The sequence below is a fragment of the Diadema setosum genome, chromosome 21 (assembly GCF_964275005.1).
Source record: "Diadema setosum chromosome 21, eeDiaSeto1, whole genome shotgun sequence".
Lineage (NCBI taxonomy): Eukaryota > Metazoa > Echinodermata > Echinoidea > Diadematoida > Diadematidae > Diadema > Diadema setosum.
Window position 1 is genome coordinate 28,300,159 of NC_092705.1, and position 17,461 is coordinate 28,317,619.

The window sequence follows — 17,461 nt, forward strand, 5'->3', positions numbered from 1 at the left end:
GATTTCATTTCATTTGATTTATTGGTTTCTGTATCATCATTGTACATACACATATTTATGTACAAACATAAATATGACAATATATATAAGTATTTTCTTGTTCATTGCCTGTTTACAATGTACAGCAAAAGTACAACAAAACATACAACAATGAATAATACAGAGGGGCTACAGCATAAGCGTAGCTTGATTTGCGTGCAGCCCCCGTAGCATAACATAATATAAGTTGAAAGGAGAAAGGGAAAGGAGGGGTTTGTCCGCTTTCACTAAAGGTTTATACAAAGTAAAGTCACCTGTATCACTGATTAGCAAGACATGACAAAATATTTCCTCACCGAGGTATGCAGGTGGACAGTTGATACAGGTCATGGTCGGTTACATAATCATTATTACTTAGTAGATTAATTGCGTCGATATTTCTACGAAAGAATTTCGTGTATAATACATTAACAATGACGATGGAATTACTGATATTCAGATAACAACATTGTTTTTACAGCCTTCTTAAAAGAATACACAGACTTTAAACTTCGAATTTCAGAACGAAGAGAATTCCAAACATCGGGTCCAGTGTGTCTGACAGATTTCAGAGCCATCACTGTTTTGGGATTATACAAGTGAAACTTATCCGATTGTCTTGTTGGATAAGAATGTATTTCCTTGTTTAATTGAAATAGTGAGTAAAAAGATGGCAACTGACCATTATGTAAGCGAAACTTAAAAAAGTGCGTTTTGCAAAAAATGAATGTCATTTACCTTAAGTGTTCTTAATTCTGCGAATAAAGGATATGAATGGTCTCGATAACCTGACTTGGTGCATATACGTATAGCTTTCTTTTGCAAAAGTAATATACTATCAATATGGCTTTTTGAAGTTGCCCATACAATGTTGCAATAAGAAATGTGCGATAATATCAAGGAATTATATAACATAAATAAAATATTCTGAGGGACATGATACTTTAACTTCTGAAGTATTTATACCAACATTACGAGATACTTTATCAGAAATATATTGTACATGAACGTTCCATTTCTTATTTTCATTTCTATATATTCCGAGGAATTTAATACTCTCTTTTTGTTCCAATAATACACCATCCACCATGATATTTAAATGTTGCATTTCATTGTTGTGCTTCTTGTTATAGAAATACATAAAATTTGTCTTTTTCAGATTAAGTGATAATCTATTACTCTTAAACGACATAGATAATTTCGGTAATTTAGTATTGAGAGTTCTTAAGAGCGAATGAAAATCAGAATTGGAACAAAATACATTAGTGTCATCAGCAAACATAATATATTGCAGTGACTTAGATGAGTTTGAAATATCATTTACATACACTAGAAATAATAGCGGTCCCAATATGGATCCTTATGGGACCTCACATCTTATACGTAATACTTCAGAGTTAACAGATTCATAGTACACATATTGCTTTCTATTTGACAAGTAATCTTTAAACCATTCAAGTGGAATGCCACGAACACCACAGGACTGCAATTTACGTAAGAGCATAGTGTGGTCAAGAGTGTCGAATGCCTTGCTTAGGTCCATGAAAACACCGATGACATGTTTTTGTTCAGCTAAGGCAGTCGACACTCTATCGTATAATTGGGCTAGTGCCATATCTGTTGAATGAAATTTCCTAAAACCATACTGATCTCGGTTAAATATATCATATTGTGACAAGAAATCATACAATCTGTTATATACAAGCCTTTCTATTACCTTAGAAATACATTTCGGAAACTTAATTGTGTAATTAAATGACAAATTAATTTCACTGTTTGTTTGCTTATTGACCTCAAAATATAAAATATAAAATCTGTAACAACTAGAGTGACACGGTCTACCCTACGTACTTTGAGTGTGAGATTGAGTTGTTTTCAAAATACCTCGATTATGCCACAATAAACAAGACGGCGCGACTTCTTTTTGTTTTGCTTTGATTTTTCATAGTCAGGAACATACAGAATGTTTTAATGTTAGGTTTGAATTGCTATTATCCAGAAGTTTTATAATTAAAAAAGTGTGTACAACTCTCCATAGCAATGAAATTTCAACCCCTTGCAATGGTAAAGCAGAGTTTGTTTGCCTGGGTAAGGTGTACGAAAAAAAAAAGAAAAAAAAAGGAATATAGAGCACGACTGTTGTGACACCATAGTTCTATGACCAACACCAACATTAGGGACCAACCCCTCATCACTGACATTTCAAATCCTCTCAACTTCATCTTCGTCTTGTCCTGTCTTTGTAAACCTTTCCATCTTCTGTCTTTCAAAAACTCTCACTCATAAGGATAATTTACATTAACACACCCACACCCACACACAAACACACACACACACCCACACACACACAAATGCATGATTCCTTCCTAGGTCTGGCAGGAAACGTACATACTCACATTGTCTCTATGATTTTAGTTACCCTGTGCTGGTACGCCTTCCGGTGTAAGGCATTCCTTGTGTAGAACATCTCATACAGTTGGTCAATTTCCTGCATAAAATCACAGACCAAAGTGCGCGAGGAAACACCCATCAAGTAGGCTACATACTAAATTAGATGTGATCACAAATTAGCGCTCTCATTCATTTCCTATCACATCAGCCCGAAGGGAATTAGCTCAGAATAAGTCAAAAAAAAAAAAAAATGAGCTATTTCTGCCGAGCACGTCTTCAAAAAAAAAAAAATACCTCCGTGATCAATCCTACGTGTATCCGAGTGCCAGTCACACAAGACTAGATAATTCACATTATCAAGTAGCGCGCTACTTGTGGATCGGAAGTAGTTTTTCCGATTCAGAAGTAGCGCCCCTATTCAAAACATCGTACTAATGTGAAATGGTCTATACTGGTGTGCTGCATGGCAGTCCACAATGGGCAAACTTAAAAAAAACAAATACACAAACCAAGAAAAAAAAATCACAAAAAACAAAAGGATTGAGAATCTGGGTTTCCACCTGGGCAACAATAGGTCCCTCTTTTTCTGGTATTTGGTGCCCGCCTGTTTGCAGGGGGGGGGGGGGGAGGGGGGACAACAACTATTATCTTGTACAAACCATAATCCCTTTTCCTTGATGATTCCTGGCAGAAGAAGATTAACGTACTTTATAAATCATGAAAACCAGCTAATTCAGGTTATTTTGGCCCCGCCTTAGGGGCCAATTTTGGCCAAATTCCAATAACCTGTTGTCAAAAAGAAGGTAGTTATGAAAGATAAAATATGAGACATTTAAGTGCAAAATGTTCCAATAATATATTGGATTTCCTTGAATTCTGATAAGTGATTTTGATCCAGAACTAAGTCTATCTTTCCGTCAGTATTGCTTGTTCAATACCTGTACATGACAGTGTGTGATATACATTATTGGCATTCATCCATTTTTAAAACCTCCACACCCCACCATGAGCATCATCATTGTTCGCAAAACCAGCGTTACCGTGATGTCAGATGTAGACCAACTGATGATTCCAAGCTATGTCATGTACTTCGAAAAAGAAGAAGAAGAAGAAGAAGAAGTAGAGAACAACTATTTGGTAAGGGTGATTATCCTGTAAGAAAAATAAATTTAAAATCATAATTTTATGTCAACTTACTTTTTAAGGCATTGTTTAAAGTAGTAATCATCAAGGCTTAAGCAAAGGAGTACACACCTTGTCCCTGAAACATATCTGCATCTTTCCCTTCACTTTAATGACCCTTGCAAACTTCATGAACCGCTGATGGTCGAAGCTGTTCGTGATCCCCAGGTTGTGACAGTCGCGGGCAAAGTAGTCCCATTTGTCCACGTCTATCCCGTTCCTTTCATTGGCCACGATCTCATAAAGGAAGGCCTTCTCCTTTCCCCGTCCCTCGTAGGGCCACTTCTCTGCAGCCTGTCAAAGACAGAGGACAATTCATAGAGTGAACAATTACTCTTGCGCCTTCTCGGGCACAGATATTACAAATTTCTTTGTTTAGAAAGTGTGACACTGGGCTGTGTTACCTCCTAATGCTGTTTTACGAAAAAGCAAGCAAGCAAGCAAGCAAACAAACAAACATTGTGACATTGTGTAGGTTGATTATGATATCATTAGTATGTACACGTACATTGAGTTATTCATGCATTTCCAAAGATGAAATATTTATCTATTCAAGGACTGACTTTGGTTGTTCAAAATCAATAGTAAAATGTGTTTACGTTGACTTAACCGGGTTTCAGAGCAGGTGATGGGTATTAGGAAAGAAAGCTTTTTATTTGGCTGGCTCGAAATGATTATCTTTACATTACAGTTGAACCTCTCTTATCCGGCCTCCCTTTATCCGGATCTCTCTATTATACGGACGCAATCTCGCCGTGATTTTTGTTTTAATAATTACGGGAGGAAAGGGGGATTCCTAACTCCTTGAGAATACACAAACACACATGAATTACATATTACTTCGAACATGATTAACATACATTACATCAAATTTCCTTCCAAATTGCTTACCTTCAGACATTTTAACATCCCCAAACATCCCCAAATGTAACAACGAAAGGTTGCAGTGTACACATTACTACATGTGGTACTACAATTCGCTACATCACTACATGTGTATGTATATGTACGTGTATAAAGCATTGAGTCTCCCGTATCCGGCCAAATCCCTTATCCGGATGAGCCCCGGTCCCGACTTGTCCGGATACGAGAGGTTCAACTGTATCTTGTATTCATGTATACAAATAGTTATGTATACACTCAACCAAAAAAGGTAAGTTCCCCCCTATCACGAAATTATTATGAAAATCGGCAAAATACCTTTTGAGATATATTCAAAAATGCTAGGGGAAACTTACTTTATATATACACACACACACACACATATATATATATATATTATATACACGTTTATATATATTATATATTCAATGTCGAAGCGTTCAAATTCACTGTGGGAACATTCAAATTCACTATCGGAGCATTCAAATTTGAGAGAGGAGCACGCATTTCAGCAATGAGCATTAAAATTTATGTCAAGCTGACGACGGGATGTCGTCGGTCATTCAAATTCGTAGAAAGGTAACAATGTTCCAAATATCTGCATTCAATTTAAAGAAGGCCGAAATTTAGATAGTTTAGGGCCGTGTATGTGTGTATTTTTCATTTAGCTTTGAATATATCGGGATTTGTAATGAATATTATTACTCCAGTTCTCCAATCCCTCCACTGGCTCCCCATCCATCAACGTATCACTTTTAAAATCCTCCTTATTGTTTACAAGATATGTAATAATCTTGCCCCATCTTATCTTAAAGATTTAATTTCCTTCCGCTCCTCCACTTCAACCCGTTCTCTTCGTTCTTCCTCCGCTCTCCAATTATCACGTGGTCCCCGCACCTGTACACGTTATGGTGATAGGGCCTTTTCAGTTATTTCCCCACTTCTTTGGAATGAACTCCCGTTTTATATTCGTAACGCTGAAAATGTTGATAGGTTTAAGTCATTGTTGAAAACTCATCTGTTTACACAACCTTAATTTTGCTGTTGTTGTTGTTGCTGTCGTTATCATAATATGTACATAATGCTGTATTTTGTTTTATCGTTATATATATTATTTTTCCCCGATTTGATGCGCTTAGAAACATCAGTATTAAGCGCTATATAAATGTTATTCATTATCATTATATTATTCATTTTGCAGTAGAATGTTATATCCAACTGGACCCCAATGAAGACCAGCTATTGCAGCCATCTTCTTAGATGGAAAATGAAACAAACAAACAAACAAACAAAAAACACAAATATTAGGCACTGTATATTCCTTTAGACGAGAATGATACGGAAGGTTGGTTGACACCTTCAGAAAAAAAACCCAAAAAACTATTTTTTCTAGGCCTATACATTGAAACTGATGACATGAACATTGTACAGGTCTTCCTAGATGTTTATTGCTATCTTATTGCTTTACATTTGCGGGACTGTGTGAGAACATTATGTGTCAGTTTGTCTTTGAATTGATGCATTACCATTATTTGGTTGTTTTTTTTTTTTTTTTTTTTTGTTTTTTGTTTTTTTTTTGGTGTTTGGGCGTTGTCAGCATGCGTGCAGTATCATCAAGAAATATGATTCGATTGTCGTTATGTTGTTTGGAACCACTGCCATGACTGCTGATTGGACCTTACAATTTGGATTTTTTTTAGATGAAAAACAAAGAATACACGACAGAGAACAATGTAGAACCTTTGAACAATAATAATTACACTATATGCAAGCATTCTTTGATTGTATAAATATGCCATTTCTCCTTTCTTAAAAAAGTTTACTCAATTTTCCTCGTTAAATTAATCGCACGAAGTAGGAACTTGATCGCCTAAAAACAAAATTGAATGCTCCAAACAAGCTCATCGGGACTATCACATGACTATGGCATGAAATTGAACACACCAGTAGGAAATGCAATACTAGCATTTAGGAATTGAACACCCAATCGTGAATTTGATTTCACGAAAACGAAATAGAACGCCCATAAATGAAAATGATCTCTCGGATTCTGAATTTGAATGCCCGAATATTTTCGCGTGCGTGCGCTGTGTGAATTTGAATGCACGTTAAATGATTTTGAATGACCAAAGTATGAAATTGACCGAAAAAAACCTATATTATCATTGTAATAGCGTAAGGCGACGCGGGGTAATTCTTATGTATTCCCTTTTTTGTGTTGTTGTCTCCTCGGCTCCCGGCCCCTGAGACCGGTGCCGTCGGCCGCGGGAGGATCTCTTTTCCTAGGGACGCCGGTTTTCGTCCGCGCTCCGCCTCCGTGTCGACGTCGAGGGCGGCAAAGAAAAAACATGCTTAATGCATGATCAGCGTGACGAAAGAGCCGAGCGTTTGATGTTTGCCGAATTCTGCGTGAACTGGACTCTTTCGGCTATGACCCTGTTTACAGTGCGGAGCTGGGCCGCGGCCGAGCCCGCCTTCATTTCCGTGTAAACGCGCAATAGGCCAAATGCGGGGCCAAAATTGGCCGCGCCTTTGGTCACGCTCTGGAGGTGGTCTCGGCCGCGACCGAGCCCGGCCTTTTATCAGTGTAAACGCAAACTGGGCCAAATGCGCGGCCAATTCTATTCTGGCTTCCAGACCTAGAGTCTGCCCGTACCATTTCGCTATTCAGGATATTAACCTCCTCAACTTCGAAAACTAGTAGAGTTTAAGGTGGTTTTGTCTTGCAAAGGATTTTTCCTTCGGCAAAGGCCTTTGCCCGAACGGCGACATCGTCGCCACGGAATCCAGTTGACAAAGGGTCTGAAAACCAGACTATACCAAATTGGATCTAAGGTGCAGAGCACAACAAGCTGAATAAACCTGCTGCCTCAAGATCTTGGCAGACGAAGGGTGGATAATGGCAAAGGGCAGACACTCACAGTCCACCAGTGACAGAGTACCAGTACAATACATTGCATGTTGTATTGTGGAGATGAGTAAGCATTTTTCAGGTTTAATCTTGTGAAGAACTGGCAAAATCCGCAAAATAAAGATGGTCAGCCTCATGGGGGAGGGCAGTTGAAACTATATACTTCCCTTGGGTAGATGGAGGATAACTAGATGGCAAAGGATATACCCACAGTCCATAGCCATTATAGGCCCTAAGTGGCCATGTGTACAATGCATTGCATGTACCACCGGTATGTTGAAAATGAGTGGGCATTTCCCCAGTTATCAATCTTGAAACAAAGCTGATAAACAGGTTGCCTCGAATCAGTTTTCTTGTTTTTATTAGACTCAACTGTCAATGTACTCTACATGCATCAAGATGGGTCGCATGCTACTTGGCCTGATACTAGATCATCTACATGTAGATATCGGGAACAAGTGTTACGAATTCGCTCCATGTATTCCATCAAATTAGGAAATCATCCTTGCGGCTTTCAAACTCACTTTGAGTTCTCGTGAAACTCACACGTTATTGTAAGTCAGTCTCCTCTTGCTTGTGGATGTTGCCGATGTTGAACTCAATCCGGGCCCAAGAGCTCCCAAGTACCCCTGCCAGTTATGTGATCGTGCTGTGACATGAGGACAACGAGGCGTGGCCTGTGATGACTGGCAGTGTTGGTATCATGTAGATTGCATGCACATGGCTACGCCTGTCTACGATGCCCTTGCCCACAGTAATGTATCATGGCACTGTGTAAATTGTGGGATGCCACAGTTCTCAACCAGCCTCTTCAAGTCATTCATCATTGAAATTAGCAACCTTTTTTCTGGCTTATCCTCGGGGAGTGACACACTCAATCCCATCGACAGTCTAGGCTCTCTATGCAGCTGCCACTTCATCTCCTGTGCAAAGGAAACAGCTAGATGGGAACAAGAACACACACAAGCGGATGAAAATTTTGAATGTCAACTTCCAGAGTGTAAAAAACAAGAAGGAAGAGATCTGCAACTTGATTGATTCATCAACACCAGACATAATCATCGGAACCGAAACTTGGCTCAATGATAGCATCCACAACTCTGAGATCTTTCCACCTAACTATGATGCGATAGGCAAAGATAGAGAAGACGGCTACGGTGGGGTCCTCATAGCTATCTCTAGGGTATATTGCTGTGAGCAGTTACCATGTAACACGGATTGTGAGGCTGCTTTCATCAAACTCAAAGTGAATGGGAATCAAGAACTCATCATAGGATCTGCATACCGTCCACCTTCAAGCTCTATCAACTACACTGAGGATATGTGCAGCCTTTTTGCCAATCTTGAGAAATCCCAAAAGAAAGTTGTTGTCTGGATTGCTGGAGATTTTAACTTGCCTGATATAGATTGGAACTCTCACACCATTAAAGGGATCCAAAACCTGCTTGCTTTGAATAGGCATTTTCTTGACTACTTGGCTGGAAGTTAGATGCAGCAGATTGTGAATTTCTCTACAACAAAATAATAACACTCTTGACTTGTTCCTGTCTAACAGACCATCGCTGATAAACAGATGCACAAGTCTTCCAGGCATAAGTGACCATGACATCGTGTTTGTAGAATCAGACGCCACCCAGGAGGAACAAACCTGTAAGACGGAAAATCCACTTGTGGAAACATGCTTCCAGTCTGGAGATGAAGGAAGATTGTACAGGATTCCAGAATGAGTTTATCAACAGACATTCTTCATCCAGTGATGCTGCTGAAATGTGGTGCGACATCAAGAACTTCCTCCTTAAACTTCTTAAAAACACGTTCCCTCAAAAATGACTTCCACAAGATTTGATCAGCCATGGATCACAAGAACAGTTAAGAGGCTCACCAGAAGGAAGAATTAAGCGCAGCTATCTGCGTGCCAGGAGGAGTAGAAAGGTGAATGACTTCTACAAATACCAGAGTCTGAAGAAGCAGCGTAGAGCAGCCTGCAAAGAAGCCTACAATGATTACATCACTAACATCGTTAGTCCAGATGCCACCCAAAACCCAAAGCACTTCTGGTCTTTTATTAACAGCAAGCGGTGTGACACCACAGGCATTGCCCCACTCAAGGGCCAACCTACTCTGATAGTCAAAAGAAACCCAACATCTTGAAAGACCAATTCGTATCAGTGCTTAACCATGATGAGGATCCATCTTGCATGGTAGACAAAGGCACCAGTCCGTACCCAGCCATGATTATTGTGGTGTCAGAAAGTGGTGTGTTTAAACTCCTCTCAAATCTTCAGATCCACAGGGCAACCGGTCCCCATGACATCCCAGTGAGATTGTTGAAAGATCTTGCAGCAGAACTTACTCAAGTATTCACACTGTCTTTTCAGACATCCTTGGATAAGGGTGAAGTTCCTGATGACTGGGGGAAAGCCAATGTTGTGCCCATCTATAAGAAAGGCGAAAGAAACCACCCAGGTAACTACAGACCAATCTCCCTAACATCTGTCTCTTGTGAAATACTGGAACACATCTTATGCAGCTCCATAATGGATCACCTAGAGAGCCACAATGTCCTGCATGATGCACAACATGGCTTCCGCAAGAAACGGTCATGTGAAACCCAGCTCATCCTTGCTGTTCAAGATCTGGCCAAAGGAATTGATGCTCGGGAACAACACGATGTCATCCTACTTGATCTCTCCAAAGCATTTGACAAAGTCCCACACCAAAGGCTGCTATACAAATTACAGTATTATGGAATCCGGGGCTTGCCTTAGTGACTGGATAGCCGCCTTCCTGCAGGACCGCACTCAGCAGGTGATCCTTGAGGGGACATCCTCGAAAATCGCTGATGTTACATCTGGGGTGCCACAAGGCAGTGTCCTTGGACCACTGATGTTTCTTCTTTACAGCAATGATTTGCGAGAGTACTTGACTTCTGATATACGAAAGTACGTCTGTTCGCGGATGACTGCATGCTGTATCGAAAAATCACCTCAGAACAGGATTCTTCTGCACTACAACAAGACCTAAATGATTTGCAGCAGTGGGAACAGGATTGGATCATGAAGTTTAATCCCTCAAAGTGTCAGGTTCTTACACTTCTGAGGGCAGATACTGCAAAGTACCCTAGAGTCCACCTACCCAAAAACCTCTGCTGGAACCATCATATTGATACCCTAAGAAAGCAAACTCAACGCCAGCTTTCCTCAGAAGGAACATCAACGCTTGCACAAGGAAAACAAAAATCCTGTGTTACACAACTCTGTTGCGCCCTATCCTAGAATATGCCTGTACTGTCTGGGACCCCTTTACACAGGAGAACATCACCAAATCAGAGAAAGTCCAACGACGTTTCGCACGTTTTGTCCTTAGCAACTATCGATGGACAAGTAGTGTTACGTCAGTGATTCACTAGCTGCACTGGCAAACACTTCAAGAACCCAGAGCCCAGCTGAAGGCGGTAATGATGTACAGGGTCATGAACTCCCTAGTGGACATCCCACGGACTTATACAGTACCTGCACCATCTTCGTACTTGCATCGTGGACATACCCTGAAACTTGTTGTCCCTCACACAAGAACGTTATGTTACAAGTCATCGTTCTTCCCAGATGCCATCCGATTGTGGAACAGCCTTCCTCTGGATGCTGTCAACTGCACCTCTCTAGATCTATTTAAAAAGAGGGTGCAGGACACACAACTGCGTTAACAACCAGGGGTGTTTTTAGCTGCCGTGACTTTGAAGACATTTTAATGACACCGTATATGCCTGCACCACACTTGCCCACACACTAGTACGCTGATACACATTTAGTGGACTGTACTACACGGAAGAAGAAGAAGAAGAAGAAGAAGAAGAAGAAGAAATAATACACAGGCATCTTCAACAATGTATTATTCTATCCCAATACGTCTCTTATAAAAAAAAAAAAAACCTTCTCTGTACAAATTATTCCCTTTTTGTCTTATATCCTAATTGAAAGGTGTTTGTTTTATCTCAAGTCTATACTTGATAGTGATAATTTACGGATTCTTTTGTGCATGGTTGTCCCATTTCTCCCCGCTTGATGCCTTATTTCTCCCCGGGGTGTCCCATTTCCCCCGAAATTAAGGGTTAAAGAAATCATTAATTACACGAAAAAAGTCTAATATACATCGGGGGTAACACTAAATGTGACCCTGCACCTCAAAACAAACAGAAAGTCGCCAGACAGGAATTTTTAGTTAAGACCATATTCTGAAAGAGCAGACTTTAAGCTTTAAAATGATGTATATTGAACTCAAATCAAATGGACTCACCTAGCCTATCTAAATATTGGAAAGAAAACACAAACTCAGGAAAAGTGTGAACTCAGAAAAGAGGCTCTGAAGTACAGTGTCTATTCAAGCGCTTAATCTTTACCAAACCGTGCTGGCTGTGCGATGAATGAGACAAAAAACAGGAAGTAAACCACCAGAGTAACAACAATGAAGGGATTATCAAATTAAACTGAAAGTAAGCATGCCTCATTCACACATTCTGTCCATAATTAATACTAACTTTCAAAGCAGTAGCACTATCCCTTCAAAAGTTATTAGAGTTGAAAATGAAGAGTGTGGACAAGGTTTTTCAGAAATGAAAAAGGGATTCTAAAGAGATTCTAAAGACACACCTAATCATATTCTACCAAAAATGTTCGACATAAATTGCTAGAAAAAGACACTTAACTGCCCGTTTTATGATTCCAAATTTTAGTATAATGTAAAAGAAGACCCGCTCTTTCAGAAAATATGAAAATGTCAAGTTCGGCTAGGTTGACCCATTTCACTTATTTTCAGTCCTCACGCAAAATCAGTGTGTGCGACTTTATGTTCGTTTTGAGGTGCACGGTCACAAATACTGTACTATAAACTGCAGAATCTATAGAACATAATTATGATCATGACCTAGCTTGACAAAATATTTTAACAAGTTACAAGATATCTTTCAGGATGATGCATTTCTCCCCAGTCTCTCCCCTACACTTTCCTGCATTTTTTTTCTCGCGGATACCATCTGCAGTTGAATGGAAAGGACCAATAATTGTGCTACAAAACAAGAGAAATCCCATGGCAAACTATCAGTTTTTACTCTCACTAGAACATTCTAATGCTAAAGGTCGTTTCCAGTTTTAATAGGCGTAAGTTTGTAAACTGACCACAAAGTGTTCATTGAACTTCGAGATATCTGTTTTTGCGCCATGTGATACTTGAACCTTGCAATGAAATATTTTGCAAGAGCTAACTTATGTCTGCCGGTACATCTACCGTAGTTTGTTTGTTTGCATTATGTTTTTTCTTTGTACATTTATATCGTGATCGAGCCTTGCGAGATAAATACGAAACCTGAATTTGGGAAAATAGAATAGAACAGGTGGAAAATTAACGGTTTGCTTAGACTATGCCTCATTCACTTCTTCACACTAATCAGTAACAAAAAAATGAAAAAGATCAATACTAGTAATGATTATAAACTAGCCTGGACGTAAGCAGAATTCGTTTGTGTAAGAGTATGTATATCTGAGTAAAGGTAAACGTTAATACCAAAAGTGGCTTCGTAAGTGTGTGTGTGTGTGTGTGATAACTTCATTGGGCGTATAGCAACGTAGGATTATATTGTTTAAGGGGTTTGCGGCATTGTTGGAACGCCTTATTAGTAGTAATAACAATAATGATAATAATAATAATAATGATAATAATAATAATGATAATAATAATAATAGTAATAATAATGATGATAACATTAACAATAATTTCCCAAAGGCTATAGGCTCTTTGCTCGTTAAATATTTCTCTGAACAGAGAGATTACGCCACTGCACTGGAAACAAACTCAGAATAATGAGAGTGCTCGTATTTTTTAAAAACATAATTCCCTAAATATTCTTCAAATCCGCAGTTTGGATTTGATAATTCGATAAATACAGTTTGCTCTGGGTAGGTTATTATTTAAAACCTCGTCACATTTTTACCTCTGACATAATTAACTCTGAAATTTCTACCTCTTTCATTACTTTTGACATTTTTACTTCTGATATTTTTACCTCTGACATATTTACTTCTGATATTTTTACCTCTGACATATTTACTTCTGACATTTTTACCTGTGACATTTTTACCTCAGACATTTTTACTCGTGACATATTTACCTCTGCTATTTTCGCCTCTTACATTTTTACCTCTGACATTTTCACTTCTGACAATTTTACCTCTGACATTACTACCTCTGACATATTTTACCTGTGACATTTTTAATTCCGAAATGTTTACTTCTGACATTTTTACCTCTGACATTTTTACCTCTGACATTATTATACCGAGCCGTTATTTTGATACGTACGGATACATTTTGTAGTCGTAAGCAATTTCTTTCTTCGGTCAAAGTTGTTACTTTGGATAAATTTCTAATTAAACAATGTCTTACTGAAGTGGTTAAAATTAAATAATGTGCTTCAGAATTTTCCTCTGATATTTTTCAGTCATATGGGTTCCCGAGTTCCTATCAAATACCAGCCACTGAACGTGCCCCTTTCACACACCAGTTTGCTGCTTTCTCCTTGTGCTCCCTCTGTCTGCCCTCCTGGTTGTCCCTTTGGCTGCTCTCTTTGTGATCCCTCTGCCTGCTCTTCTTGTGGTCCACCTATCAGCTCTTTGACGAAATATCTCTCATGTTCATTAAGACCATACTCCTCGAACACTTCTAGAACACCTTTATTCGCTTTCTCTTTGATGAGGTGGTCAAACATCTTGACAGACAAATGCTCGTGCTGTGTTTGGGTGATAGAGAGACAAATGTGATAGGTTTTTCTTTTTGTGTGTGTGTAGGGTAAATTTGATTTCATGTGGTCACTCTTAGTAGAAAGAAATTAAATGAAACGTTTGAAGATTTTTTTTTTAGTAAGCTTCAATTAGAAGACGTATGAAGGATGAAAAAACCAAAAGAAAAAGAGTTTACATGTAATCTAACACAGTAACACAACATGTTGTTCAGACATGAATACGTGGTTTGTTTTATTCAAATTTAGAAAATTAGTTCTGTCTTGTGATACTCTATCACCAATTACGCGAGATTATGATGGCATGACATTATGATTTAAGAATTTTGTTGACAATTTTGTTTTTGGAAAACCTTTTTAGATGACCAATGAAAAGTATAGTTTATTTTTTTTTAGATATAAATGAATTGTTGATATAATGAGTCAACAGATAAGAGAACTGGAAAAAAAAAAGCGATACCCGAAATTTGGGATAGGCCACTGGTATACGGTTTTATGAAAAAAAAGAAGAAATTTATGATAATCTTTCCAAAGGTAAGGTAAAGATAAGGAGGCGAGAGATTGAGATGTTAGAAAAAGAAATTCAGGGATTGGAAAAGCAAGTATTATTAGCCCATTTCAAAATGTTGTTGATGATACTGAAAACAAAAGAGAGGCGTTAAGAAGGAGGTATCAAGACAAGGAATACTGCTCGAGCAAGATTCGAATCTACGACCTCGTGATCTCCTCACAGGCGTCTTATTCACTAGACAGCCAGTGCTGGTTCTAATCCTTACAAAATGCAGCAGGTACTTAGTGATTAGTCAAACTGATGATTTTTTTTTTTCGTCGAGTTCTTATTTTTTTCACTGCAACTGGTTGGTAAATTGCCCTCAATCGACGTACATAGAAAACAACAACTCGACGGCAGAATTTCTTCAATTTGAATAATCACGCAGTACCCCCTGCATGCTATAAGGATTAGAACCAGCACTGACTGTCGGGCGGAAGCTCGCTGGTCTAGTAGATCAGACGCCTGACCGGAGATCAGGAGGTTGTAGGTTCGAATCCCGCTTGAATATGTATGCCCATGATTTCTTATGTCATGGCTACTACTAAAACAGTGGTCAATTCAGTGCTTATTTATGTCGATGTAGAGCAATTTTGCAATCAGTTGCCATAGAAGGGATATGGGTTCCTTCGAGGGCAGACTGGATGGAAAAAGGGGAAAAAGATATACAATATTTAGAACAACTTCTCGCGTTTAAAATGAAGTAAAGTGTTACTAGAGGACTATGTATTAAGAAAAGAAACCAATAAGTGGTAAGAATAAAAAAAAAATCAAAGACCATTAAAAACTTTAAGAAAATTGAATTCAAACATTTCCAAAAGATAAAAGAATATTTGACAGTATGGGTAAATCGTAACTGTAGGTGGTTAAGTCTTCAAACATGTTTATTATAACTAAAGCTCACATTTTGTACATTTAACAATACTTAATATGGATTATCAAAATCTTGCATTGGTTGTTTCTACCCGTAACTCTAATTTTAGAACTATTCTAAAGCACTAATCCTGGGCTTTTGTTCATCTACAAATGGTAAATTTTGCCTTTAACTTTCAATTTTTTGTAACACTTTGCAGCACTCTTCTTTAGTCATTTATCCCTCACATGATTTTTCACTTTCCTCACATAATCTTGGAATATTGTGAAAAGCAAACAGACATGTTTGTTTTTAGAAAGATTGGTCCCCAATTTGCCTCTCCCCAGTGCTCCAAGGGGGCACCACCTGATCAACCTTGAACAAACTTCAAAAACTACAGTCATCAATGTCCTCACTAATAAAACTAAAACTAAGCTCTATAATTTCTGGTTCAATATAGAAAGACCAATTCATTCTCGTCATACAAATTCATCTATTACAGTTTTCTTTTTATTTGATTTCAACAATTGTTCTAAATATTCTGCGTTCATTTCCCCATTCTCAAACCAAACTGCATTTGACCTATCTGACCGATGTATCACAATTGTCATGAATCACTATTTTTTTGTGTATTTTCTTCCATTTGTTTAACCAATTCTAAAGAAGTATCACAAATCAATGAATTTTGCTCTTAATCTCTTAAATTCCTTGTCTAATTTTCCCCTCGTTTTTCTCTTTTCCTTTACCTTTATCTTTAGAATATTTTCTAACATACTGACTCATTTTCATCTTTAGAAAATCTATAAATACTAATTTATCATCAAATTCTCCTTCCCAATCTCTCCTAATAAGATTTCCTTTTCAGTATTATTATTCCAGATATATTACAACTCGTTATCCAAACAAAAACTTTTTTTTTGTATTTTGCAATAAGATTTACCACGGTATTGTTCACATTTTCTACAAATCGTATTTCTAAGCAAATGCCCAAATGATCTGGAATGATTGATGTCAAAATTTCACAAGTTCTCACTAATCTCTCTAAATGGTCTGATGCAAACGAATATTCTAAACTGGTTTCTACTAACGGGTTCTTTAGCTTGAAAGTATATTGTTTTCTGTCCCGGTTTCTTCTCCTCCTCCAAATATCCAATAAATCATATTTCTTTAAAAAATGCAAACTTGAAATTAATAAACTTAGTCTTCGAGGGTGTGTTTCCCCCTGCATAATAAAAAAAAAAATCATTTAAAATTAAAAAAACAAGAAAATAATATGAGAGTATAAAGCCCAGTAATACATGCGTCTAACTTTTTCAAAAATTAATTTAAATCTCTTGTTGGAAAAGACACATTAACTTATAACAACTGAGAATCAATATATTCCCTTTAAGAAAAATATAACGTCCTCCGGCCATTATCTACAAATACAGGATTAATATTGATATTAACACCAGAGGCTTTTAACTATTTTTTCCAATATTTTTCACTTCACAGACGAATTGTTCACGTACATACGCACGCGCGCGCGCACAACCACACACACACACACACAAACCACAATATTTCTATGAGGACACATCATACACAATATGATACGGAAGAAAATATCTGATACTTTCCTCCTTTGCATAATGAATATTCATGACATAATAATTCACTTGGTAAGGGAAAAAAGCGGGCGCACGCGGCATGACCGTATTTTTTTACACCGTTGTTCCGTTATTTTTGTTAAAAAGGCAGAAAAAAGGCTGAATTAGAAAGACTAGTAAACTTTAGGCTCTTGCTCGTGCGAGAGTTACACCATGATTTCTACGAACCATAGTTCCGTTACCTGAAAATTGAACCTGTTTGCTCTGTCATTTTTATGATGAGCCACGGGCGTTATGG

General features: G+C 38.0%; 1 protein-coding gene across 1 annotated transcript in view; it reads right to left on the reverse strand.

Annotated features, from left to right (window-relative positions):
* LOC140244456 (deoxynucleoside triphosphate triphosphohydrolase SAMHD1-like) overlaps positions 1–17,461 on the reverse strand; it is an 80,608-nt gene that overhangs the window by 35,089 nt on the left and 28,058 nt on the right. The window contains exons 5-8 of the mRNA XM_072324095.1: positions 14,016–14,162; positions 10,903–10,912; positions 3,664–3,878; positions 2,415–2,506 (exon numbers count right to left, since the gene is read on the reverse strand). Of these exons, the coding sequence (XP_072180196.1) occupies positions 2,415–2,506; positions 3,664–3,878; positions 10,903–10,912; positions 14,016–14,162 (464 nt within the window). The remainder of the gene's footprint in view (positions 1–2,414; positions 2,507–3,663; positions 3,879–10,902; positions 10,913–14,015; positions 14,163–17,461) is intronic.